General features: G+C 41.4%; 1 protein-coding gene and 1 long non-coding RNA gene across 2 annotated transcripts; both read right to left on the bottom strand.

Annotated features, from left to right (window-relative positions):
* Nucleotides 1-2,846: 2,846 nt before the first annotated feature.
* On the bottom strand, nucleotides 2,847-10,274 carry LOC122230967. Its single transcript, XR_006208026.1, has 3 exons — nucleotides 10,206-10,274; nucleotides 9,977-10,112; nucleotides 2,847-2,960 (listed from the first exon to the last, which is right to left on the bottom strand). It is a non-coding gene; the product is annotated as an uncharacterized LOC122230967 (long non-coding RNA).
* Nucleotides 10,275-10,624: 350 nt separating this feature from the next.
* Nucleotides 10,625-15,283, bottom strand: LOC122241915 (protocadherin-8-like). The gene is given in 4 exon segments (XM_042998349.1): nucleotides 10,625-10,995; nucleotides 11,105-11,246; nucleotides 11,356-13,071; nucleotides 15,244-15,283. Coding segments are annotated over 3 exon segments (2,202 nt in total). The 5' UTR covers nucleotides 13,045-13,071; nucleotides 15,244-15,283.
* Nucleotides 15,284-26,643: the final 11,360 nt, after the last annotated feature.

The raw sequence follows: 26,643 nt of genomic DNA, 5'->3' as shown, positions 1-26,643 counted from the left end.
TACAGGGAGTGCAAGTAGGAAGGTGGCAAGAGACAAAACTGAAAAGTGAGCATGCATTAGAGCCTATGCCTTTTATTAAAAACATCTACCAAAATATCTATGAATGTGAATGCCTTCTGGTCCTTAAGTGGGAGATGCTCTATTGGTTTTTCTGGCTGCAGGTTGGAAGGAAAAATACTTTTCAGGTTGTGTCCTTTCTGGAAGACTCTCTCCCATTATTTAGAAATGCCTCACTGTCAGTCATCTCCCCAGCTACAGTGACCTGAGCTAGAAGCTGATCATTTACCATTTGATTACTTCATGCCTCCTGTGGGGTATTACTACAGCAGCATGGGCTCATGGTAACATACCGGGAGCAGGGCAGGGGGTCTACAGGCACGATTAAATGGCATATTAGCATTCAGCAAAGCAGGTAAAAGTGGGATACCAAGTTTTTGTGGGTTTTCCCAAGGATTCTTGAAGTGCGTTCAACCAGTGCGTTTATTATTACTGGGCTCCCACATTTCCGTTTAAATACCCCACGTGACTCTCAAGCTCATGCTGGCTTGAAATACAGACATATGACAAAATGGCTGACTGATCAAACTTTACAAGAACTACTGTAAAAAAATGTTTCTACAGAAAGGTTCTCTTTTCGAAATCAGAGGTTCATACCACGGTCAAAAAAAAAAAAAAACCTGTAATCCCCAGGGGACTTTAACTGTTATTGTTTGCCTATTTGAAAAGTTAGTTTAAAAAATAATGGCCAACCAAAAGAAATGGAAAAAAAAATACTAATCACACCAAGCAAAAAGAAAAAAAAGACAAACATTTAGGAATACTTGGAATAACAAACTACGTCACTTTAAACAAGGAAATGGGAAATGAGAAATGTCTCTGATGATAATATTTAGTAAGTGATTTCTATGTACAAGCATTGCTCTAAGCATTTTACATGTACTATCTCATTTAGCTTTCACAAAATCCCTATGAAGTAGATGCTAATATCCCACCACAGGTGAGGAAACCGAAAACAAAGAGTTTATGGTATGTCCTTTGAAAAAGAAGACATGATTTTCACTGTTACCTCAGGCCATGTTTTAAATGAACAGTTGTATTCAAGCACAGTGTATGATTACACATTCCGTGTTACTCCAGGTCGGAAGACATCACAACTTGTCAAATTGTGTACAAATCCTGTGTGACCAAGGCAGCACGGATTACTCTTTCAGAAAGCCAGCGCTGTGGAAGCCTGTTCTATAATACAGTCAAGTCATTCCCTTAAAATGTGATGCCATGCTGTCAAGAGTTCAAGAAAGCTTGAGAAAATTCAGTTAGCCCGTAAAGTCAGTTTTAGCCCAATCTCCCAACACCCTGTTACAAAAGGGCTCCTCTGTACAACATCCAACAATAAGGATCAATGGGCATTAAATTAAGATGAGTAAGAGTCTGAAAGAGGGTGAGAGAGCAGGCAGCTGGCTGAGGTTTTTCCTTCGACCAAGACTGAATATTTCATCTTCCTCACGCGAGTAAAACGGCTGGCCCACACCTAATTAAACTGCACAAGCGATTGTGCTGTGCTACCTGTAAAGAATGACAGACAGATGGCCTCACCAGTAGTAAGCCACAGAAATCGATAGCTGACATTTACTCGATGAAATACAAATTGAGATTAGCTAGCTTCACTTTTTATTCAGAAAATTCATGTCTGTAATCAATGCCTGTGCATGGGTAGACTATGGAAATCGGTTTTAAATTGATTTGTTTCTTCCTTAGCTAATTACGGTGTACAAGCAAATGAACAATCAATTGCTAACTCTGCTTCTACTGTATACATTTCAATGAGCAAAACAAGTCTGTCAAAGATGGATATTATTATGGTCTTTTCAAAGAGAAGCTACTAAGCATTCCACATACACTGTAATACATCAGCTATTTAATGATAATTTAAAAGACTGTCTTATTTGTTGAACAAATATAAAACTTCCCTTGCTGTTATTAGTAAAGCTTATAGAAAGTTCTCAATTGATCAAGCACCTGCTTAGAAAAATAGAGCTTATCAGAGTATCTAGCACATAGAGAGTTCTCAGTCAATATTAGCTGTTAATGAGGTAGTGGGTGTTGCACAATGGAGAACAGTGGACTCAGAAAACCTGAGGTTTAAATCCTAAATCCATCACCCTTTGAGGTAACAATTCTATTTCTGGTTAGAAGGCCTTATTTCTGTTGAAATAAGGGTTTATGTCTACCCTAAAAAAACGTGTAATTTAATTCACTATTCACAAAAGCTAAAAACTTGGAATCACCCTAATGTTCACCAATGGTAGAATGGATAACTAAATTGTGGCAAGTTCACAAATGAAATACCACACAGCAGCGAGAAAGAACGAACGCCTAGAACACACAGCACGGATGTATGTACGAAAGCTCATGGACATAAGGCTGAGTTGGGCACCGAAGAGGACATACTGCATGATTCTGTTTCTCTGAAGTTCAAGCACAAGGAAAATTCACAGATGGTGAAAGAGTTTGAATAGTGGTTACTTTGAGAAGAGTCATTGCCTGGCAAGATGCATGAAGGAGCCTTCAGGGGAGCCGGAAATGTTCCATTGATCCGAGTAGTGGTCACATAAGTATGTGCATACATAATGTCATCCAGCTGTCAACCTAAAATTCATGCGCTTTAATGTTACATCACAATTCTTTCACTTACCGTATGACCTCAGACAAATTATCCTCTCTAAACCTCCATTTCCTCATCTCTGAAATGGGGATAATAATATCACTATTTCCCAGGATGGTTATGAGGTATAAGTACAATAATTCACATAGAGCACTTACCAAAGAGCTTTGTATGCAGTAAGTATTTGATTCATGTTTCCAATTACTGTCTGTCACTGAGAATGCCGTCATAAAAGTCAGGAAAACTGCTTGAGGAATCATAATTAAGGTAGAAGCGATCATTCCAAAACCATGTGAACCTGGTTTTAAGAAAAACAAATCCATCTAATCCTCCGTTTATAAACTTGAGTCAAAGTTTTAGATTCTTGGCTTCTAGAAACGACGTTTCACACAGAATTCACTTCCATAACAAATCACTCTAATGAAGTTGAAGTATTATTCAACATAACCCAAAAGGTAAGTGTATTTTATTTGAAAGGCGTGTCTCAGGTAAAGCTAGGTATGTTCTCGTTAGCTGCAGTTTCTCTGGGGCCTAGACCCCCCATTCTGGAAATCTGATACTTGGAATAGCACTCTGATTCTAAAGACCCTACTGGACTTGCAAACCAGTATAATGTAATGTATAACTAAATTGTTATACATTTCTACAGCAGTGATTTTCTATGGGAGGCCAGTGACCAGAGGAGTTTAGAGTACTTAGTAGCTTCTTGCCTGACCATAGCTACAAAATGAATTACTGGTCTTAAAAACTGCTGCATTGTTTCTTGGGAGAGCTGAGGAGTATGAGTGGCTTGGTTTTATCACGAATATTGCTGCAAAATCCCTAAGGTTATAGGACTGGCCATGAGGACTATAAACTTGAGGTGCTAGCTTAGAATGGCACAGGAGCCTTCAGAAAATCCCCAGGCATACGGGAAACCTTGTAACTATTGGGAATTCTTGTCTTTAGACATTTTTCAAATATTTTCTAATAAATAATATAATGTGTCAATCCATTTTGAAATATTGATATGAACCAATAAAAGACTGTCGCTGACCAGGGAAGTGTGAGCATGGAGAAAAGAGAACACGCAGTCTCCCATATGTGTGCTAAGCAAGCATTGTGGGTCACTGGCTGCCTTCAACAGCCCCAGCCCATGGAGGGGGTCCTCTGGCCTGCTTCTTCTTCCACATCAGCGCTGTTCGGTAGAATAGTGATGATGGAATGTTTTATAGCTGCTCTGTCCCATACTGTAGCCACTAGCCATGTGTGGTATTCAGCAACTGAAATGTGGCTAATGTGACCAAGGAACTGAATTTTTCATTGCATGGAGTTTTCATTCATTTAAATTTAAGCAGCCGCATGTGGCTAGTGGTTATTGTATTGGGAATACAGTTCATGCCCATCGGATCTTGATGGACCCAGACTCTTCCACTTGGGGAGACATCAGTGTCCTGTCCTTGCAGACTCAATCCTTCCCACAGTCTGAGCCAATCTTAAAGAAAAGAAGACACAATCCAGCTGTTTCCATCCCATCATCCAGCTTGGCTGCCCCTCCAATCTGGTCAGTCACTCATGAGGCCCAGCTGCTCAGGTAGCCTGCATGTCACTGCATTTTGGGTCCAATCCTTCCTTCTGCACCCCCCCCCCCGTCTCCTGTCCCAGTCCTGCTGGGAATAGTAACCCAGGTGGCTGAGGTCTGAAGACTCTCTCTACTCCTCCCCACTGCTGCTCCCTGCAGCCCCACCTCTGAGTGAGCTGCTGTGATGAATGGGTTGAATGCCCAGGAGCACGACATGACCAGCCACCTGCATTTGATTTTCACACACTATCAGAATCTGCCACTGTTCTGCCCATTAAGCACTCAGCAACCACCTCTGATTCAGGCTAGAGATATTATTTGGGTTCCCCACCCCAGTGCTGCCTGAACTTTCGCCTTCACCCCAATGCTGCTTCTTCTTTCTTCCCGTCGGGAGAGAAAGCTGTGGTTACGGCTGGGGTCCAGATTCTGAATCCAGCCTAAAGTCATTCCAAGTTAAATTGTGTTCCCAGTAGAATTGCAAATACCCAAACATCAACGTACAGCTAGACTGAAGATTTCATTTAAATCCACAAATGATCTTAGAATATAAAATACACGTTCACTTATTATATCGGGGTCTTATATCTAAGACTTTTTGGCAAAATATCCTGGATTATATAAAAAGCATCACGTGCTCTGACATCGACTGTTCACATAATTTAGGGCAATGTCTATCAAAAGTAGGAGGCTCGTGTATGCAACTTGGCTTATAAATACTTGACAGAAACATAAATGTGTATATTCCCAAAATATAACTGTCTATATGAGTTGCAGCATTTCAGGGTGAAGTGGCGATTTCTGAAGTATGTGAAGGTGATTCATCCACTGAAGGGTGATTTAATTCATCATTCTGTCTGAGGATAGGGGGAGGCGACAGGGCTGGCTTGCAGGTTTGAACTCTGCCATACACACTTTGCAACCCTTCGCTTTGGGATTCACAGGCTCGAAAATAACCTCTTTTGAGTTCTGAGTAGACTGGTTGGAAATTCATATTTCTCAGCTGGGGAATGTGAGGGTAAAAGATACTTGAAGAAAGTGCAATCCCATGGCTATTTTCATGAGGTGATGAAAGTCCTGCTGCTTTGAGATTCCTTGATGAATCTTTCAGGATCCCTGAATGTTTTTCATTCCGAATGATCGGAAGCAACTTGGAAATAAAATGGAATCGTGTGAAATATTTAAAAAGTCAGAATGCTATTTGGCAATATGCTTCAAAATGCAAACAATATTCAGTTGTTCAGGGACTAGTTTTTTAGTCGTTTATGTATTTATTTTTCTTCCTTTGGATCTTCTGTCAATGACCTGTACCTCCACCTGCTGGTACACTGATGAAATGAAATGGAAATAAAATTCAAGCAGCTAAATTAAATAGTTTGCTGGAATTTCTAAGATAGCTTTGGTGGGAGGAATGGTAAAAATGACAATCTAAACTGAAGTGTCTCAATAGGTGTTGGTGAGGATGTGGACAAAGGGGAACCCTCTTGCACTGTTAGTGGGAATGCAAACTGGTGCAGCCACTCTGGAAAACAGTATGGAGGTTCCTCAGAAAGTTAAAAATAGAACTAACCTACGATCCAGCAATTGCACTACTAGGTATTTACCCAAAGGATACAAAAATACTGATTTGAAGGGATACATGCACCCTGATGTTTATAGCAGCACTATCAACAATAGCCAAATTATGGAAAGAGCCCAAATGTCCATCTACTGATGAATGGATAAAGAAGATGTGGCATATATATATATACATATATATGCACACACACACACACACACACACACACACACACACACAATGAATGGAATATTACTCAGCCATCAAAAAGAAAACTATAGCCATTTGCAATGACATGGATGAAGCTAGAGTGTATTATGCTAAGTGAAATACGTCAAAGAAAGACAAATATTTGATTTCACTCATATGTGGAATTTAAGAAACAAAACAGATGAACCTAGGAAGAATAAAAGTAAGAGAGAGGCAAATCATAAAGCACACTCTCAACTATAGAGAACAAACTGAGGGTTGCTGGAGGGAGTTGGGGGTGAGATGGGTTAAATGGGTGATGCGTGTTTAGGAGGGCACTTGTGGGGCTCCTCAGGTGGCTCACTGCTTGAGTATCCGGCTTCAGCTCAGGTCTTGATCTCATGGCTTGTGAGTTCTATCCCCACATGGGGCTCTCTGCTGTCAGCACAGAGCCTGATTCGGACCCTTTCTCCCTCTCTCTTTCTCTCTCTCTCTGCCCCTCCCCAGCTCACTCTCTCTATCTCTCAAAAATAAACATTAAAAAAAATGAGGGCACCTGTAATGTGGTGTTGTATGTAAATGATGAATCACTAAATCTTACACGTGAAACTAATATTATACTGTATGTTAACTAACCAGAATTTAAATAAAAACTTGTAAGAAAATAAATAAATATATAAAGTAAATTTCTGAAGAATATCAGTGTATTTATTAATCCATTTATTCTCTGCATTAACTATTAAGAATGAGATGAAAAATTAATAAAAATAACTTCACTAAATGTCTTAACCCAAGCTATCAACTTCTAATTCAATTATCTTGCCATCACCCATGTGTCACCCTTTCAATAATCCCACTAAACGTTTTACAAGAAAATGCAGCAGAGAGCTGGAGTATAAACCAAGCCATAAATCAGAACATCTCACTTAAAGCCAAAGACAGAAACATCCCAAGGAATGTAAATCAGCCCTAAATCTTTAGAAGACCCATAAAGTAAGTATTTAAAAACCCACTGAAAATACACTACAGCAGAACATTAAAAGCATGAACTCTGGAGCCAGACTCCCAGAATGGAAAACCCACCTCTGCCCTTACAGCTGGGTGGTTTTGATCAAAATACTCTAACAACTCTACACCTCAGTTTCCCCCTATGCAAAATGAGCTTAAGTGAGGGTACCTGCTTAAAAGCATTATTATGAGGATTAAGTGAGTTAATATTTATGGAGCACCTAGCACAGTTCTTGGCACATAGTAAGTGTTGTGTAACTGTTTAATAAATAAGTAAATAAAACATTGCTGTTGAGTATAAGAGGAAATGTGGTTGTTATTACCAAGTGACTAGACCCTCCCACATTGAATGCATTGAGTTGGCCACAGCAGCACCTGGAGCTACCAAGGGATTCAGAGAGCCTGCCTACTACTACGAGGAGGAAACTGTGTTACGGAAAGAATAAGCTGGTAATTCTCTAAACAGAGAATAAACACTAGGAGCTCCAGGAATTTGATCTTTGTTTGAAAAGGACGATTTAACATTAAATGATCTGAAAAGATAAACTTGCTATAAAACCTTCAAGCTTTGAGATGACACTAAAATATTCTAGAAAGGAAAGCAACACAATGGAACTTCTAAAAAAAACACCAGCAGTTTTAGCCTAGTCTAAAACGCAATATGATCATAAGAAATGGTCATACAGTTGCAACGTATAAGCAAGTTAGACTATACCTTTCATTCATTCATTCATTCACTCATTCATTTTTTAAGTACATATTTGAGGTTTGATGATTCAACATGGAATACAGAACAAATAATAAACAAATACATAAAGTAATGTCAGGCAGTGATAAATGGCATGAAGGAAAATAAAGCAGGGTGGAGAGTGACAGCTGGGGGAGACAGCTTGAGGTATGGAAAATCTTTGAGAAAAGAGACATTTGAACACAGGCATAAATGAAGGAAGGATGCAAACAATATGGATATCTTGAGAAAGAGCATACCAAGCAGAAGGAATCACAAGACTCTGAGGTCTGAGATGAAATATGTTTGGTTTGTTCAAGAACGAATCAAGAGAGCCAATATAATGACCCAAATTATCAAGCAGAAGAGTAATAAATCATTTGGAAGAAGCAACCAGGGGCCAGATAATACAAGACTTTATGGGCCACGTGTGGCTCATTTACAAACATGGCCCCAAAATTCTTTAATAACTTTTCAGTGTAGAGATGGGGGACTCTTCCCTTTCCCTTTGAATCTGGGTGGGTTTAAGACTGCTTGGACCGGTAGAACATAAATGACAATGTCATTTCAGAGACTGAGTTATAAAAGAGGATGTGACTTCTATCTTATTTGGAGGAACATTCATGCTTGCCTATGACTGCCATGGTGTCAGAAAATCGAACCACATGTAAAGGGCACATGTAGCCCCTCTTCCCATGCCCAAGTAAGCAATCTTAGACCCTGAATAATCCTAATCCACATGCCAGACATGTGTCTAAACCTTGAGATGTCCAAAATGATCCACTGAATCCATGAGCATAATAAAATTGTTGTTTCGAACTGCTACATTTTGAGTTACATTTTGTTACACAACAGTAGTAATTGGGATGCCATGATAAGAATTTTTGGCTTTCATTTTAAGTGAGAAATCTTTGGAGAGTTCAATTACGTGATATGATTTGGAAAACAGACTGCAGGAGGGGAAGCATGGAAACACAGTCCAGGCAAGAGATGATCGTGCCTGGGGAGGATAGCAGCAAAGAAGGTGGTGAGAAAAGCCCAGATTGGGAATATATTTTCGAAGTAAATCTAATCAGATTTGCTGATGGACTGGAAATTGAGTGGGAGAAGACACAAATCAAGAATGACACAAGGACTTTGGCCAGGGCAAGAAATCAAGTGAACAGAGTTGTCATTTACTGAGGCACACACGTTAGAGAAAGAACAAATTTGTAGAACAGAAATCAAGACTTCCGTTTTGAACATGTAGCATGTTTACCGGTTACCCAAATGGAGACATTGAGTAAACAACTGGGAATATTAGTTTGGAGCTCTGGAGAGAGGCTGGTTCTATGGTTCTGTATTCAACTCTAAGGGTCTCATTTTAGGAAAGATATTTACACACCAGAGAACATTCAGAGGGGGACCAGGATGTAGATGCGTCTAGAAGTCATCTTGTTTAAAAAAAAAAAATGTTGAGGGAACCAAACATAGGGCGAAAATATCCATAACGTGAAGAAATATATGAATCGGGAGGACATACCATTAGGACGCATCTTTGAGAGTAAGGTATCTGCTTTGAAGGACTAAAAGATCTAGTGCTCACTTCCACGGAAACTAACACCAAGTCCATAATCAACTTTCCCCCATAGAACTAGACACCATTAGAGAGATTTTGACCTAAAACGAAATTCCCAGACATGACAGGAGTTAGACTGAATAGCATGGTGTTGTGTGGGTGCAAGATTCTACAAAGCATGGCCGAAGAAAACCACAAAGTCATATGTTCCCAGCAAATGGCATCCTGACCTATAAAAAAAATTTACCTATTCATATGCTATCCACTTCTGAAATCCCCATGTATGGGAAGTTCTCCTTAGTGCTGTGGTACAAAATTATTTTAGTATTACTAACCAAAATATTCTGATTTTTTGTGTTTTAATAGTTTGCATTAATAGAGGCCACTTAGATAGGATGATTAAGAGGAAGAAATCTATAGCTGGAATCCTGGGCTGAGACCTTACTTCCAACACTGGGTCAAGTCTCTACCCTACTGGATTTATTATGGGGAATAAATAAGTCAGTTAGCGTAAAGTATTCAAAATACATAGAATCAGCTAAAAAAGAAGTGTTCAAAAAAAAATTGCTAGCTGTGTTCAGTAGCACTCGGCATACCCCCTCTATGACTGCACAGTCCAGACCACTTGTCTGTTTGTTTGTTTTTAATTCATTTAGGCATCCAGAATTATCAGGGCTTTGTGAGGAAAAGCTTCAAAGTCACAGGTTTGAACTTACCCTCTCGCTTTGCAATCACCGGAAAAGACGCTTTCTTGAAGCCCGCTCTATACTGATGTCAGAACTGCTGTCATTCGATTCACTGTCTCCTCTTCCGCTATCTTTCGCACTAAATTCATCTGGATTTGAATGTGTACTGGGAGTGAAAAGGACAGATTCACTGTGTTATCCATAAACATGTACAAAACGTCAAACACGTCGCTTAGAGCCGAACGTACTCTGAAATTACCTCAAACTCGCAGCAGATTTACCCTCTCCACACAGGGATGGGAAATGGAAAGGACCTGAGCCTGAACCCTATTTAAAAAGAGGGGTGAGAGCAGCAGTTAATTTTTCACGCTCAGATATCAAAGCTGCCAGACAGGGCACAATATCCCTCCTCTGGAGTGCTTCAGGAAGATAGCATTTAAACCCTGAGGGACGAAGATGTTCCAACTGGACCCAGAAGGAAGTTACCAGGGGCAAAAACAGCACAAAGAGACGTGGGCCTCCTCGAAACATGACCACCATGCCTCCTTCTGCCTTCATCTGTGAAGAAATTTTCCTCTCAAATAAAAAATAAAAAGTCCGGAAAACTCAGTGCTTTGAAGTCCCAGACCAGATCAGATCAGGCTCTGAATTTTCCTAACGTCTGGGCAGGAAAATCGACTAAACGTTCATGAGGACCCTAAGACTGCCGGGGTGCTCTGCCAGGGCCCACAGGATCCCGCTCCTCTTTCGAAGGGAGGAGCACAAGAACACCCCACTGCCCCCAGACCGGGAAATCTCCGCAGCCTCGCCCTCCTGGGCCTCTGCGTAAACGGAAAGGGCCAGTGTCTCCACGAAGAACCTCAACTCAAAGCCCCCAGAGTCAGCCCCCGACGCTCTGAGACTTGGACCAGCCTGGCCACTCCTCGCGTGGTACCTGCTCAAGCTATGCCCACAGAGCTTCTTCTTCCGCGTCCTAGCCTCGCCTTGGCTGGAACAAGTCTCGATGGCAATGGCCACCAGCAGAAGGCCACAGCCGCTAGCCAAAACACCTGCCAAGACAACAAGGAAGCCAGGCTGTCGCCCTGCTCTCTGCGCTGTTCGACTCCAGGCGCGTCCCTACCCTCCCTCTTTTGGCGGCGGCGGCGGCGAAGGCGGCACCAGCATCACTTCTCCGCCAGGTGGCGCCAAATCCGCGGGCACTAGGAGCAAAGTGGCGGTGCGCGATAAAGCCCCACTGGCCTCGGTCCCGCACCATGACGACCGCCGTCAGCTGGTTGGTGGGCTGTGGGGACAAGCGGCCCTGAAAAGACAGCTCACCCGTGAACGGGTGCGGCGCTAGAGCCGCGGGGCCGCCGCCGCTACGGTGGAAATTAGCTCTGTGTTGGGGCCTTCGTCTGCATTTGGGTCACCAGGTAGCCCAGCCGCCCGCCCTGAAGCAGAGGCAGCTGGGCTGAGCCATTGAAGAGTGGCAGTGTGACCAGCCGTTCTGGCAGTGTGACCAGTGAGTGCCCGTTCTGGTCCTCCACATGCAGGCACACCACGGCCCAGCCCCAGAGCTGCATAGAGCCGCCGTCGAGAGCTTCCAGCCCCAGCTGCAGCTCAGCCAGTTACTTGCGATCAGAGCACCGTTGTGCACACAGCTTCCCAGTAATAGGGTCCACAGAGGTGTAGGGGGACACGGCGTCCTGGGCGCGACCCTCTTCGGCCTCCAGCAGTCGGTAGGTGACCTGGCCTTCGCGGCCCAAGTAGGCGCCAGGCGGGTTGTCCTCCCTCACTGACACGTCTTAGACTGGTCGCGTGAAGAGTGGCGCTTTGTCGTTCTCGTCGCTCACGCGCACCGTGTAGGGCCGCACGGTGCGTAGAGGGGGCGCGCCTCTGTCCTCGGCCACCAGCGTCAGGTTGTACTCAGCGATGCGCTCGCGGTCCAGGGACGCCGCGGTCACCACCAGGTAGCTGCCCGCGTAGGCCGGCTGCAGCCGGAAATGCTCGTGCCCGTAGAGGGCGCAGCGCACCTGCCCATTGGCGCCCGAGTCTCTGTCCGAGGTGCTGACCAGCGCCACCAGGCTCTCGCGCGCCGCCCCCTCTGGCACCAGCGAGATGGCGCCGGCCTCCGGCGTTCCAGGTCCGGTCGGCGAGGTCGCGTCCGCACCCCCGAGAGCGGCGGCGGCGGCGGCGGCGGCGGCGGCGAAGGGAGAGGCGGCAGGCGCGCCCGGGGCGGCCAGCGGGGTGATGGTGATGTCCGGAGCGTTGTCATTGACGTCGCGGATGCGCACGATGACTTTGCAGGTGGAGGCCCGAGGCCCGGGACCGCGGTCCTGGGCCCGCACGTCTAGCTCATAGGTGTCCTGGCGCTCGTAGTCCACGGGTCCTGCCAGAGTGAGGCGGCCCGAGCGCGGGTCCAGGCGGAAGAGGCGGCGCGCCTCGGGAGGGGTGCGGGCACCGAAGGCAAACACCACGTCGCCGTTGGGGCCCTCGTCGGGGTCGGCTGCGTCCAGGTCCAGCAGCAGGGAGCCCACGGGCGCGTCCTCCGCCAGCTCCACCTCGGCCACGGCGCCCTGCGGGAAGGCCGGGCTGTGGTCGTTGGCGTCCAGCACTCGCACGCTGAGGGCGGCAGTGGCAGAGCGCGGCGGGCGGCCGCCGTCCTGGGCCACTAGCTCCAGGCTGTAGGCGGCCTGGCTCTCGCGGTCCAGCTCCTGCAGCAGCACCAGGTCCGCGCACTGGGCGCCGTCCGCGCGCGTCTGCAGCTCCACGCGGAAGGGGCTGTGAGGCTCGGCCAGGAGCACGCTCTGCAGCCCGTTGGCTCCCACATCCTCGTCCACCGGCACCTCCAGCGGGATGCGCGTGCCCACAGCCGCGCCCTCGGACACCTCCACGGGGATCTGGGCCCGGGGAAAGCGCGGCGCGTGATCGTTGATGTCCCTCACCTCCACCTCCACGTGTATCAGCCGGAACTGCTCCTGCGAGAAGCTGACCACGTCGAAGGCCAGCACGCACTGTGGTGCCTGGCCGCACAGCCGCTCGCGGTCCAGGCCCGCGTCCCCGACGGTCAGCTGCCCGTCGCCCTCGCGCACTCGGAGCAGCGAGCTGTTGAACTTCATGAAACAGAACTGGCTTGGCACTTAGAGCTGGGAATTAAACAAGCCATGGTCAGACAGACCACCGATGTCGGTACCGTGGGCCCCTTTTCCTCATAGGTGCGGAAGTTGACAGTTGCAGTGCAAAACCCAGACACCAGCTGCAGCCACAGAACCAGCAAGGATTCCAGTCAGGCCCAGCATTAAGTGTCAGCGGGAAATCTGAGCTTCCAATGAGACTTCTTTGTCCCTTAAAGAGAAAAAAGCCAATCAGAAGTTCCCGCTGAGACTTCCAGTCCCACAAACACTCTCCTGCAGGCAGTCAGGAGACACTTGCCCTCCTAAATACATCTGATCGCTAAACCCTCTCTGCTGTGTCATCACTTTTCTGTGCTCCAGGCCTAAGCTTGCCTCTTCTGAACCTTACTGGGGAGGTTACATAGAGAAGAATGTGCAAACAAGCATCCATCCTTCTGGGCCAGTCTGTAGAGTCTCCAGGCCTTGGGTCACGTGGCTCCCTAAAAGAGCTGGCAGAAGGGCCTGGAAAACTGAACTGTGGCCAGGGAAGTGCAGGGGATCAAGAGTCCTACAGACGTTTGCACTGTAAGAATGCACGCGCTTGCTTTTCCAGTGTGAGTGATTTCCACTTTGATGGCAGGAGCAGGGAATCTGCAGCCTCTGTATCCCTTCCTAAACACATTTACATATTCCTCAGACAGAGACACAATTACTCTTCTCTACCATTTTTAAACCAACGCCTGTATGCATCTTTTGCCACTCACAGTTATCCATCTACGTGGGGTTATCAATTCCTGTATTGAAAGATTCTGGGGGAACAGCTTCTCCAGGGTCAGGCAACGTGTAATCAGGGAAGAACTGTTTTCCGAAGTAATCGTTTCTAAATAGCTTTTCTGTAGCAAAGAAACCATTAATGATGAGATTTCAGCCCCTTCATCTCCTTTTATGTCAGTAATTACTTATATGTGAGGAATCAGTGTCAGTCAGGGAGGTTTGTCAGCCACAAACCACTGTAAGGGATAGTTAAGGGTAGGAAAAAGATTTAGGGAAATAGATCGCAGTCAGTCTTGTTAGAAAATTGCTAGAGACCAATTATTTCTAAAGAGCCCTTGGCTGAAGAAAACCATGGGTGGCCTGATAGGCTGAAGGCTAAAGAAACATTAAACCATCTGTCTAAAGCACAGTAAATAGTCTTGTGTTGAGTTCTCTTTATGCGTGAAATGTTCTAAATGCCAAACGGTCCACATGTTAATGATGACATCCTTCCTCATGCCATGGAGTCATCATCAGTGCAGTGTTCTTTAACCAGTCATCTTGAATAAAATCAGGGAACAGACTGAGTTATTAATATGCCCCGGCTATTCTTGGCTCCTACATGATCTGTAATGTTATTGTTTCCTGAAGGGACATGTCAGTAAATGACTATTTTTTTTTTCTTTCACTCTTAGAAGGTTGCGTCTATTTTAGTGCCAGGATCTACGAATCCAGTTCTGAAACTGAGCCACCTTTGATGAGATAATTAATTTGCAGGAATTTTAATTTAGTGGAACATTTGGCAATGACTCTAATTATAAGTACCGATAACCCGATGTCGGAGAAGTTTGCAGTAGGAAGCATGAATTGATTTGGGTTGGGTACTCTGAGATCCTAAAAAGAGAAAGTACTTCATCTTGTTTACTGTAGAGTTTTAATTTTGCCTGATGAGGCATCAGTCTGAGGAAGGGAGCGACTCTACTACAGTTTAGCTGGACCAGATTCTTGTTAAGCCAGTATCCTCACGGGCATAGAATCAGTTAGCTTTCTTTCTTGGCAGTGAGTATCCTGAAGAAGGGCCTGGTTATTCAGCCTCTGGGTCTCAAGGAAAACAAGAGAATCTGACCCTCCATCCAGCTTCTTAATTCCTACACTCCCCTTAACTGAAGCTTGAAACCTGATTCAGCTGATGCCGTTTAAAAGGCACATGCTTCCATACACATTAGCCAGGAGAGGGACCCATTTAACCACAGTCTGAGTCTCATTCCTCTTCTCCCTCATCTCCAGCAATCTCTGCCAGGCTTGGCCTCTGCCGGTCTTCAGCATTATTGTCGCCATTCATGATGAGCGAAAACTGCTCAGCATACCGAAAATGAATAGTCATGACTCTATCCACAGAACATCAAAAGATCCGGATAAAATATGAAAAAGGCAAGCAATCAAACACATTACCTCCACAATGCTAAGCATCTGGATACTTATGTTTGGAAACATCCAGCTATGATGTTTAAATGCTCGATTGCATTTTCCCCCGCGTTTCCTCCAGCTGTTTGGCAACAAGTAGACCATCTACGATAAGGAATATGCTATATTGTTAGTGATTCATTATTAACATTAGCATTGTTTTCCTAGTAAACAACCACCTTATTAAAATGCTGCTTTATGAATGAAGGACAGCTGGAGTTTCAGGAAAGAGACATTTTCTGAGGCGAAAATCAGTTCTGTGCCAGTAGAATGACAAGCCACATAATATAGAAACTGTATGATCTGTCCCCCCCCAGGGATGTGTCATCAGGAAGCTGTGTTTACAGCCCTGAGCTGCGGGTGCTCTCATGTTCCATTCTGTTGCCTCTGTTAGATAAAAGTCTGTCTCAATATTAAAAGCATTGTGGCAGAAATTTGGTTTATGTTGCTTGTTTTCCCATTTGCCAGCATATTGCCAAACCGTAAGTCCATAAAATGTAGTTCTGATCTCTGTCGGAGTCAAACATGAAGCAAAACAAACAATGGGAGCAGAGGACTACCACCACCCCGGGATGACCAAAATGTGGATAAAGCAGCAATTTGGTTCTCTTGCTCAGTTTGGTTTTAAAGGGGGTGTCGTGGCAGGATTTTGGTAAACTCCCTACAGTTTACTTTTGTTTCTAAAACAAAAGCACCAGATATATTAGCATCCGCCCCCCCCCCCAAATGCCAGGAAACCAGATCTAGAAAATAGCATTTGCGTTCTAATCATTTCAAGGGAATATTTTCTGTTTTGCTGAGCACATAACACCAGAGTGTCCCTTTACACACTAAAGCACACTGTACATAAACAAATTTTCATCGTAAACATGGGGAAAAATTGGTCTCTTAATTCAGAATAGTGTCTGTGCCTTTGCATATTTCCTCTTTCCTACTATGTGAAACTAATGACATATGTTGAAGGGCGCGGGAATGAGCTATAGGAAAGTCCCTAATGTGCAGATTTCACTAGACCATGGTGTCCATGCATCAGAATAAGCATCAACTTTCACAGGACCTTGAACTAATACTTTCCTGGCCCAGAAACCGTTTTTGTGCCATTTAGAACAAATCACTCTACATAGTATACTGAGACCCATTTTCATTTCTCAACTGAACAAACATCTTATAGGCGAATGAGCAAAATATTATCGCGTGCAATGTTGCTGTCTTCAAGGAGTTAAGTTCCAGAAATTGAAGCTACGAAGACTGTTTGAAAGAAAACAAATTTACCTAACAGCTGGATGTTTTTTCTTTTTAAAAATCATACCTTGAAAAAACTAAAGTCAATCTTTAGGAGTATGAGCCCCCAAAACAGAGAAATTGTTTTAAGTCATCACATAAGAAGTACCATTATCTCATTCCTATTACTCCATTGAGTAATCAATGTGTTAGTATGTCTTGACTGTGTAGTCATTTATAAGAAAACTTATCAGCAAATTGCTGGCCCTTTTTGTGAAATGATTTCAGGGAAAATAATTCAGCCCTAAAGTCAGCCAAAATACTGTCTACAAGCATCGCATAGAAACAAATGATGTTTTATCAACTCTTTAAGTGCTTTAACCTAGAGAAAATCAAAGAGAACCATGATAGAGTATCAATACTAATCACAAATTCCCCTGAACGTAAAACAAGGATTTAAATGATATAATCTTCTCTTAGAAAAAGTTTCCCATAGGATCATTATGTTAATAAACATATCGTCAAAACTATATAATCTTAAAATACCACGTAAGACTAGTTTTTAAAGTGCTGATTTTATTATTCTAGCTGCATGAAGGACAGTAAATCAATGCATAATTAAAAATACCTTACCTTTTTGTTTCAGGGATGTCTCAAACCCCAAGTGAGCCAACGAAATTGACTTTGGTGCTTGACTTCAGTCATTGGCTCAAGGATCATAGTTTGTATTCTCGTCACCCTGTAGAGAGAAAACCTGCCCCCCACCCAGAGATTGTAGCAAAGCAAGAAGAGAATAAAAGAATAAAGATCGAGAAGAAACTTTTTATCTGTGCCTTATTTTATCTTCCTCTCTCTCCCTCTTAGCTGAACCTAAGAGCCTGATGCTGGCTCGAACCCACGAAATGTGAGATCATGTCCCTACTCTACACAGACGCTCAGGCTCACAGTAGTCAAAGCACTTTTGGGGCCTTTACCAACAGATATTGGATCAAATATTGGTAATACGATAAATCTCACAGCTTTGTAGAAGAATATAATGAAACATTTAAAAAATAAAACCATCAGAGTTCAGAGAAGGTCACAAGTGCCAAATGACAAAGAGAAAGTTGTATCAAGCGCAAACAAGAAACGATCTCAAGAGTTTCTGGTTAAAATCACAAGCAGCCAGAACTGCCAAAGACACACAAACCCTGGGAGTGATGTGAACAAGTTGTGGAGGACAGGCACAGAGCCTGTTACAGAGACCTAGTAGACTAGTTCGTTGGAGTAGATGTTTTGAGGACACTATGGAGATGCTATGGGCAATGGCCATTGTGTGTGTTTTTCCTTTTTCCAGATTTTTTTTTTTTAATTGCAGCTCTTTGTCATTAGATGTGTCAGGGGATGTCAAGTGTATCAGATGGGTTGTCAGATCTTGAGCCGTTATACCCAGCCCTGACTGGGAGAAGTGCACATCTTTCCAAGATCCTATACCAGTCTTTCAGCTTCCCCATGGGACCTGATTAAGTCACCAATTGGTGGAAACAAAAGAATGTCCTATTTAACAGGGCCCAACATGCAGGAACAGAAAGTTTGATTCATTTATCTTTCGCCTTTTGCCTCCAGCTCACCCTCCCTGATAAATGCAGCCACCCCAACATGAAACGTCTTGCATCCAGCTGCACCTATCCGTCCCTTGTCCTTTGTCTCTCAACCAACCACTGGATATCTTTGTTGACTCATTTTGTCTCTGTAACACTGCTGTCAGCCTGCAGCTGAAGATTCCATCAGTCGACTCAGCCCCTCCTTCCAAAATCCTCTTCCCTTCTGCTTTTAATCCAAGGCAGACAAGGCTCCCCCTCGTTCCTGAGAATTCACCTCTTATCTGTTTCTCTTGTTCCTGGCTGCTTTATCTATTTCCCTGATTCAGGACAGCTGACAGCTTTACAAAATAGCTTCTGTCTCTCCCAGAAACCTCATCAAAGGAGGCTGGAGGAGGGATTTGAGGTCCTTTCTCAGCCTGAAAGCAGAGTGCCTGACCAATGCAAAATACAGCAGGACAATACTTCATCTGCTCGCCCCATCTATTCCTGAAGGACAACGTGCTGTACGCTTTTAAATCTCCCAGGTCAATTTAACCATCCAACCCTTCACAGTGAATGGGCGATGGCTATAGAATTCTCAAGTGTTCCTGCTTGACTTCAGGATTTACTCCATTGTCTTTTTTTTTTTTTTTTTTTTTTTTTGGAGGAGGGGTGCTTAGTACTCTTGTATTACTTTATTTTTTTTTCATTTTTTTAATTTTTAAATTTCATTTAAATCCAAGTTAGTTAACATACAGTGTATTAATGATCTCAGTAGAATTGAGTGATTTATGATTTACATATAACACCCAGTGCTCATCCCAACAAGTGCCCTCCTTAATGCCCATCACCCATTTAGCCCATCCCTCCACCCAGCACCCCTCCAGCAACCCTCAGGTTCTTCTCTGTATTTAAGAATCTCTTATGGAAAACCGCACCCCATTCTCTTTTAATAACATCCATAAACTTAACACCTGTTAGTAATATATTTATTTGGGGGTTCCTGAGTCGGTTGAGCCTCTGACTCTTGGTCTCGGCTCAGGTCATGATCTCATGTTTCGTGGGTTCGAGCCAGCATCAGGCTCTGCGCTGACAGCGTGGAGCCTGCTTGGAAGTCTCTCTCTCCCTCTCTCTCTCTCCCCCTCCCCTCCTCTTTCTCAAAGTAAATGTTAAATAATAACAATCGTAATACAGTTTGGTAGTGTGAAGGTAAAAGGGAATATACGAAAGAACCACATATGACACAAAAGTTAAGTTCTAAATCTATCACAAAACTTACTTTATATATTTAAAGAGGCTATTAAATAAAAATTATCATTTCCTGATCAAAAATGTTTAGTTATCCCCACTACCTCTAAGACAAGATACAGCTCTTAGACCCTCTGTGAATTCAGCCCTACCTATCTTTCTACCACTCGATATCGTGCACTCCACTGTTTATGCTCATTTATGCTGTTTATGCTGTTTAAACTAGATAGGAGATTGCCCTGGAACTGTTTTATTTATTCCCACTGCTGTGCTTTGCTCACATTGTTGTTCTCTGTCCCTACAGTGTGGTTCCTTCTGCATGTGCTATTACCATGCTATGCATTCTTTAAAGCAGTACTTTTAATACATTAATGCGGCTGCAAATCACCTGAGGATCCTGTATGAAAGCAGATTTAGATCTAGGTCTCGGGTAGAACGTGGGATTCTGTACTTCCAACAAGCCATTGATGTAGCTCCATGGCTGCTCTTTGAGAAGCAAGGCTTGAGAGCTTGTTCAAAGGTCAGCTCTTGGGGGAAAGTGCCTTCTCGCTGCCTCAGCTGTAATGCGTCTCTCCACTGCGTGTCTTCCAACACTGTAATTAGCTTTCCCCCACTTCTGCCATTCTGCCTTACTACAGAGCTCAACTCCCAAATCAAATTACGATATGGCATAGTGTTTTTTGTAAGCTTGGCTGTACACTTTCATGTCATAAGAAGGGCCCATCATACGTTTGTAAATAGCAACAGTATCATGCTCAAAGTGGTTGTTCAGTAAATTTGGCTGATTCAGACTAGATTAGATAAGCCAGCGTTGCTGTGGTGTCTCCCTTAAAGGGAACCTTTATGACAGACCCAGACCAGGTATCATAGGCAAACGCCTGGATGCTGCATAGAGCAGGGGTTAAGAGTGTGGGCAGATGACTTGGGTGTGAATCCTGGCACCACCATACCCTAACCATGTGGCTTTGAACAACTCATCTAAACTCTCTAAGTCTCAGTTTTGTTTTTTTGTTATAAAATAACAGCAATCATACCACTTTGTAGGACTCTTCTAAGGTTTAAGTCAGGGAACAGATGTAAATGAGATGGTGTTTATAAAGCACTAAGCATTGTGCTAATTGCATTGTAAGTGTTCTATAATAATCACAAATTTTTATTTTTACCTGGAATGACAGTTGTTTTTTAATTGCCATGACAATCCTTTTTCTTTCTTTCTTTCTTTTTAATTTGCATCCAAATTAGTTAGCATATAGTGCAACAATGATTTCAGGAGTAGATTCCTTAGTGCCCCTTACCCATTTAGCCCATCCCCTCTCCCACAACCCTTCCAGTAACCCTCAGTGTGTTCTCCATATTTATGAGTCTCTTCTGTTTTGTCCCCCTCCTTGTTTTTATATTATTTTTGTTTCCCTTCCCTTATGTTCATCTGTTTTGTCTCTTAAAGTCCTCATATGAGTGAAGTCATATGATATTTGTCTTTCTCTGCCCGACTCATTTCACTTAGCATAATACCCTCTAGTTCCATCCATATAGTTGCAAATAATTGCCATGACAATTCTAAGATAAGTTTTAGATTCCTTTAATCATTTTCGGGCTGTTCTTCAACACCTCTACTGTGACTTGACTACTCTCTTTAACGCTGAATAGCAATCACAAATACAGTCTGTAAGGGTTAATACCACCGATCGTGGTCTCCTTCCTGTATGTTAAAGCTAAGAATATGCCAATTCCAACTCTAGAAATTGACATAAAAGATTACTAAATTGAGCCCATAAGGTTACCACAGCAACCGCTAGATGTCATCTTTAGAATGTCCCTGTGCTTCACATCCTATTTGAGTAAGAGCTATAAAGTATATACATTCACCCATCTACTAAATAATTGGCTTGCGCACAGTTTTAAAGAGTAATCATAACCACTCATGCATCAATATAACAAGATATGCAACGGCAGTACATATTTTAAAATGCACACTGTAAAAGTATAAGACTTCCTCAATATTTAATTTCTATTTCTTTTATTTATGTTATGATATATAGCCTTTTTATTTAAAATTAGTGAATCACACTTAAACTTGCTTCGTTTTCGGAAAAAGAGTGTTTTATTTTGACAGCTGTTCCTTTCTTATAACCAGTGTAATACATGCCCAATGTGAGAAACACAAGAAAACCTCACATTTAAAAAAAACCTCTAATGACACCATTCAAACATAACAGCTGGCAACATTTTATATCATGTATTATTATTATTTATATTTTATATTATACATGTGTATATTTATATATAATATTTTCTATATAGAGAGGGAGATAAAAGATATATGTGCACACAGAAAAACATCTATATATACATGTACACACATGTATATGTACATATACAACAAAAATTATATTTACAAATATTGTTCATATCCTGCTTTTGAATGTAGCCTATTGTTGTGTCTTAGTCTTACATTGTGAAAATTATTTCATGTTAATAGAGTGTTATATGATGTCATTTTAACAATTGCTTGGTATTATACCCTATGTATATATCATAATTTAACCGTTCCTTTGCCATTGAACATAGCGTTGGTTAGATTAAGCTTGGCTATTTCTAACAGGAAAATGTAAATATAGTGCTTAAACTAAATTGGGGGTTATTTTCTTTCATGCAAATTAAGTCTCAAGGCATGCACGGACATTCCCACAGTACCCAGGCTCCTTCTTGTTATTCTGCCATTCTTAGAGTGTTGCCTTGTGTTCCAAAATGGTTCAGATCTAACCATTACATCCAGAATCCAGTAAGCCAAAGAGAAATGGACAAAGAACAGAGACTTCTTAGTGAATGTTGACTCACAACACTTCCAATAGCCACAAGTTAGCTACAAGGGATGGCCAATGTATGAATGCTTTACTGGGTGGCAATGTGCCCATCTACAAAACCAGAGTTATTGCTGAGGAAAAAAAGTTGTGATGATGGAAGAAAAAAAAAGTCTCTGACACAGACAGTTATCTTGTTTCCAATTTTTTTGCTATCGTTAATAATGCTGTGATGAACATCTGTGCACATAAACCCATACACATATCTCTGATAATTTCCTTGGGATAAATTCCCAGAAGAGTAATTGCTCAGCTCAAGAATATACCAGATTTTAAGAGTTTTGATGCCTATTGCCAAACTACCCTCCAGAAATACTGTATCAACTTCTACTCTCATCAGCAATATAAGTTGGGGAGAGGAAATGCTTTATAAGACTCTATTTAATTTGACTGTTCAAAGATTCCATACCTTTTGCAAGAAAGACAAAGATCCCCCACATCTCTGGAAAAGTAATGATTGGGAAGATTTCTGGAAAAAAAACAAAAATAAAAACAAAAACTCAGTGTCAACTGAAAAAGCCTTTTTCAAAATCTAATAACATCAAAGGAAATGCAACCTAAGGCCTAGCAATGGAAAAGACATTGCTAACTTTGGTTATTCAATATATTTTAAAAGGGATGCATGAGAAAACAAACAACATAGTATAGTGGAAAGAGCATTGGATTTAGTGCCAAAAGACCTGAGTTGGAATCTCAATTTCTTTACTGTGACTCTAGGTAAGCTATTTAACCTCTCTTAGTTCATTTTCTCCATTATAACAATAGGGCAGTTAATATCTCTCTCTCCTTTGTAAAGTTTAAATTTGTTAATGTGAAAAGATTTAATCATCATTGTATTTGAATCGAAATTTGCACTCTCCTTAAATTTTATGATACTACAATTCAGTATTTTATATCCTTCATAACTGAATAAAGATGAGTAATAAATTATTTTTCTTCAATAAAAAGAAAACTTAATAAGACATTCCTCATGGCTTACTATTGTTTTTGCTATTGGATTTTTTTTTGTTATTTTTATCACTAAAGGATTTGAAATTTTTAAATTAATTTTATTAAAGCATCATTTACATACAATAAAATCCACTCATTCTAAGTGCCCAGCTCAATGAGTTTTGGCAAGCGTATGCACTGTGAAATCACCTCAGTCAAGATGTAGAATGTTTCCATCAACCCCAGAAAGTTCCCTCAGTATTACTTTGCTGTCAGTTACATTCCAGGCAGCCTCTGATCTGAACTGTATCCCTGTTAGTTGTACCTTTTTCCAAATGTCATAGAAAAGGAATCATACGTCATGTACTCATTTGTGTCTGTCTTCTTTCGCTCAGTATATTTTTGAGATGCATCCATGTTATTCCATGTATTTCTTTTCTGTTTATTGCTGAGTAGTACTCTATTGTATGAATATACAGGTATGAATATATCATTCACCTGTGTGCACATCTGAGTTCATTTGAATAGTTTACAATTTGGGGCTCTTGTGAATAAAGCTACTGTGAACATCAGTCTACCAGTCTTTAGTGGACATTTTATTTTGAAAGAATGGGGGATAAACACCTTAAAGTACAATTGCTAGGGCATATAGTAAGTTCATGTTTAATTTCACATGAAACTGACAAACTGTTTTCCATAATGGTTGTGCCACTTTGCATTTCACTAGCAATGTGTGAGGTATCCTGGTGTTCCACATACTCACCTACGTTTGATATTCATAGTCTTTTAAAATTTTTGCATTCAGGTATGTGTGAAGTGGTATCTCACTGTGGTTTTAATTTGCATTTCCCTGATGAATAATGATGTTGAGCATCTTTTGATAGACTTGTTCTTGACAGTTTTCATATTTTTTTGGTGCAGTGTTTGTTCAGGTCTTTTTCCTGTTTTAATGGATTGTCTTCCTTATTATTAATGTGTATTATGTTCTTTATATATTTTATTTTGTAGAGTGTTAAGACCTTTTCCCATTTTTAATGGGTTGTTTGCATTCTCATTGTTGAATTATAAGAGTTCTTTGTATATTCTGATTATGATTTCTCTGTCAGATATATGTATATGCATGAATATTTTTTCCAGCCAATGGATTGCTTTTCATTTTCTTAACGGTATATCTTGAAGAAGTTTTTAATTTTGGTGAAGTTCAAATTACCATTTTTAAATTTGAACATTAGTGCTTTTTGTGTCCTATCTAGGAAATGTTTGCCTATCCTAAGCTGACATATTTTTTCCCACATGATCTCCTAGAAGTTTTGTAGTTTATCTGTGACATTTAGATCTGTGATTTATTTTGAATTAATTTCTCTGTATGGTATAGACTGTGGGCCAAGGTTTATTTTTTCTAATATAGATATCCAATTGTTACAGTACCATTTGTTGAAATGACTATCCCTTTCCCATTGAATTACCTTGTTACTTTTGTTAAAATGAATTGATCATATACATGTAGATCTATTTCTGGATTCTCCATTTTGCTCCATTGAGTCTGTCTACCCTTTGACTATTCCATATTGTCTTGATTGCTATAGCATTTATAGAAGGTCATGAAACCTTCTATAAATCCTCCAATTTCTTTTTCAAAATTGTTTTTACTATTCTTGTTGTTTTACTATCCTTTGGCATTTCTGTGTAAATGTTAGAATCAGATTCTCAATTTTTACAAAAATGAGTTCCATAATTTTGGTTGTCATTACATTGAATTTGGTTGTCATTACATTGAATTCAACTTGGGGCAAATTAACATCTTAACAATATTGAATGTGCCAATCCATAAATACGGTGTATCTCTTTATTTAGAATTTTACATTTTTCTCAGGAATATTTATTGTTTTCAGTATACAAATCTTTTATGTTTTTTGTTACATTTATTTAAAAATATTTTGTTTTTGAGATTATCCTAAATGTTTTTTAATGTTTATTTTGTAGTTGCTTGTTGCTAATATATAGAATACAATTGTTTTTTTTTTTACTTGGATGCATCCTGAAACATTAATTCTAATTGTTTATTTCTTTGTTTTTTTATAGACTCAGGCTTTTCTGTCATGTCATTTGTGAATAAAAACAGTCTTCCCAAATATTTGTTCCTTTTATTCCTTTTTTCTTGCTTGATATGACTAGCTAGGACCTCTAGTACAATATTGAATAGAGGTGGTGAGAGCAAATATTTTTGCCATATTCTCATTCTTAGAGAACAACATTTGATGTTTCATCAGTAACTATATTTGTTGCAGATATAGTTACTATGTTCATTATCAATGTTGGAGACTCTTTCTATTCCTAATTTGCTGAGAGATCTTATCATACGTGGTTGTAAGAATTTCATCAAATGTTTTCTCCAGTTTCTACTGAGATTATTTATTTCTCCTTTATTTTGTTGGGGTGATGGATTACATATATTAGTTTTCAAATGTTAAACCATCCTTATATTTCTAGGATCAACCTTACACGGTCGTGAGGTATTACGTTTTTTCTAGCTATTGATGGATTTGATTTGCTAAAATTTTTATTTTTACATCTATGTTCATGAGGGGCATCGGTTGATAGTTTTTTTCTTGTAATGTCTTTGACAGTCAAACTAACTATTAGCTACTAAATTTGAACTTGTTAGCCTAGGTTTTAGGCTGTGGAAAACTCTAGTTGATCCTTATTCTCTATAACTTAGTGGAAATTTCCAAACTGTCTCTCTGAACATCTTGACAAAGCTTGGATTTTTAGGCTTTAATAGGGTAGGTCTAGAGTAAGCCTTACTATAAGACAACATGGTCATTTCTTCTAGAGTAGGACCTCTCTGGTGTCTCAGATAAATGCCTGGGGTGCTAACAAGAACTCTCTCCTTAGGCTAGGTCAGAACTCCAACATCTTCCAGTAGCATTCAACCTCTGGTACCTCTGTTCTACCCTCAGGCCTGTCATGATAAGCTCCGTATAATCTTGCCCCAGAATATGTGTCCCAGTCCTCGGTGAAGAATTCATGGGAACTCCCATACAGACTCTTCACTCTTCTTTCATCATCCAGCACAGCTCCCTATTCCCCAGTGCCCTGATATGCAGTTTCCATCCACTTGAGTAGCCCCCAACTCCTGTCTCTGCCTCTTAGGTCAACTAGACTCTCACACTCTGCGTGGACTCCAGCTTTCTGTACCACAGTTGGAAACTTGGGAAGAGACCTGGATGAACATAGGGAGTGAGTTTCCCTTTTTTGGGGGATTGTGCTTCTTGTCGTTCGATACCTGAAAATAGTTGCCTTATACATTTGTCTAGTTTTAGAGTTATTTATGAAAAAAAGCAGAAGTCCTCAGGGTTTTGTTTTATATAAACTCTTTGACTCGTGGCTGCCAGAGGGAAGATATCAGAAACATTAGGACAAAGACAAAATGGATTTTTTTATTATCTCAAAGATGTGCTGAAGGCAAGATGGTTGCAAGCTGTATATAGACATTTGGAAAATATCATACTTCTCAGTCATTTTAAAATCTTATCTTTTCACCTATTTCCCAAGAACCCTTTTAT

This window comes from Panthera tigris, chromosome A1, assembly GCF_018350195.1.
Source record: "Panthera tigris isolate Pti1 chromosome A1, P.tigris_Pti1_mat1.1, whole genome shotgun sequence".
NCBI lineage: Eukaryota > Metazoa > Chordata > Mammalia > Carnivora > Felidae > Panthera > Panthera tigris.
Note: the sequence above shows the minus strand (reverse complement) of the source record. Positions and strands in the feature narration are given on the sequence as shown.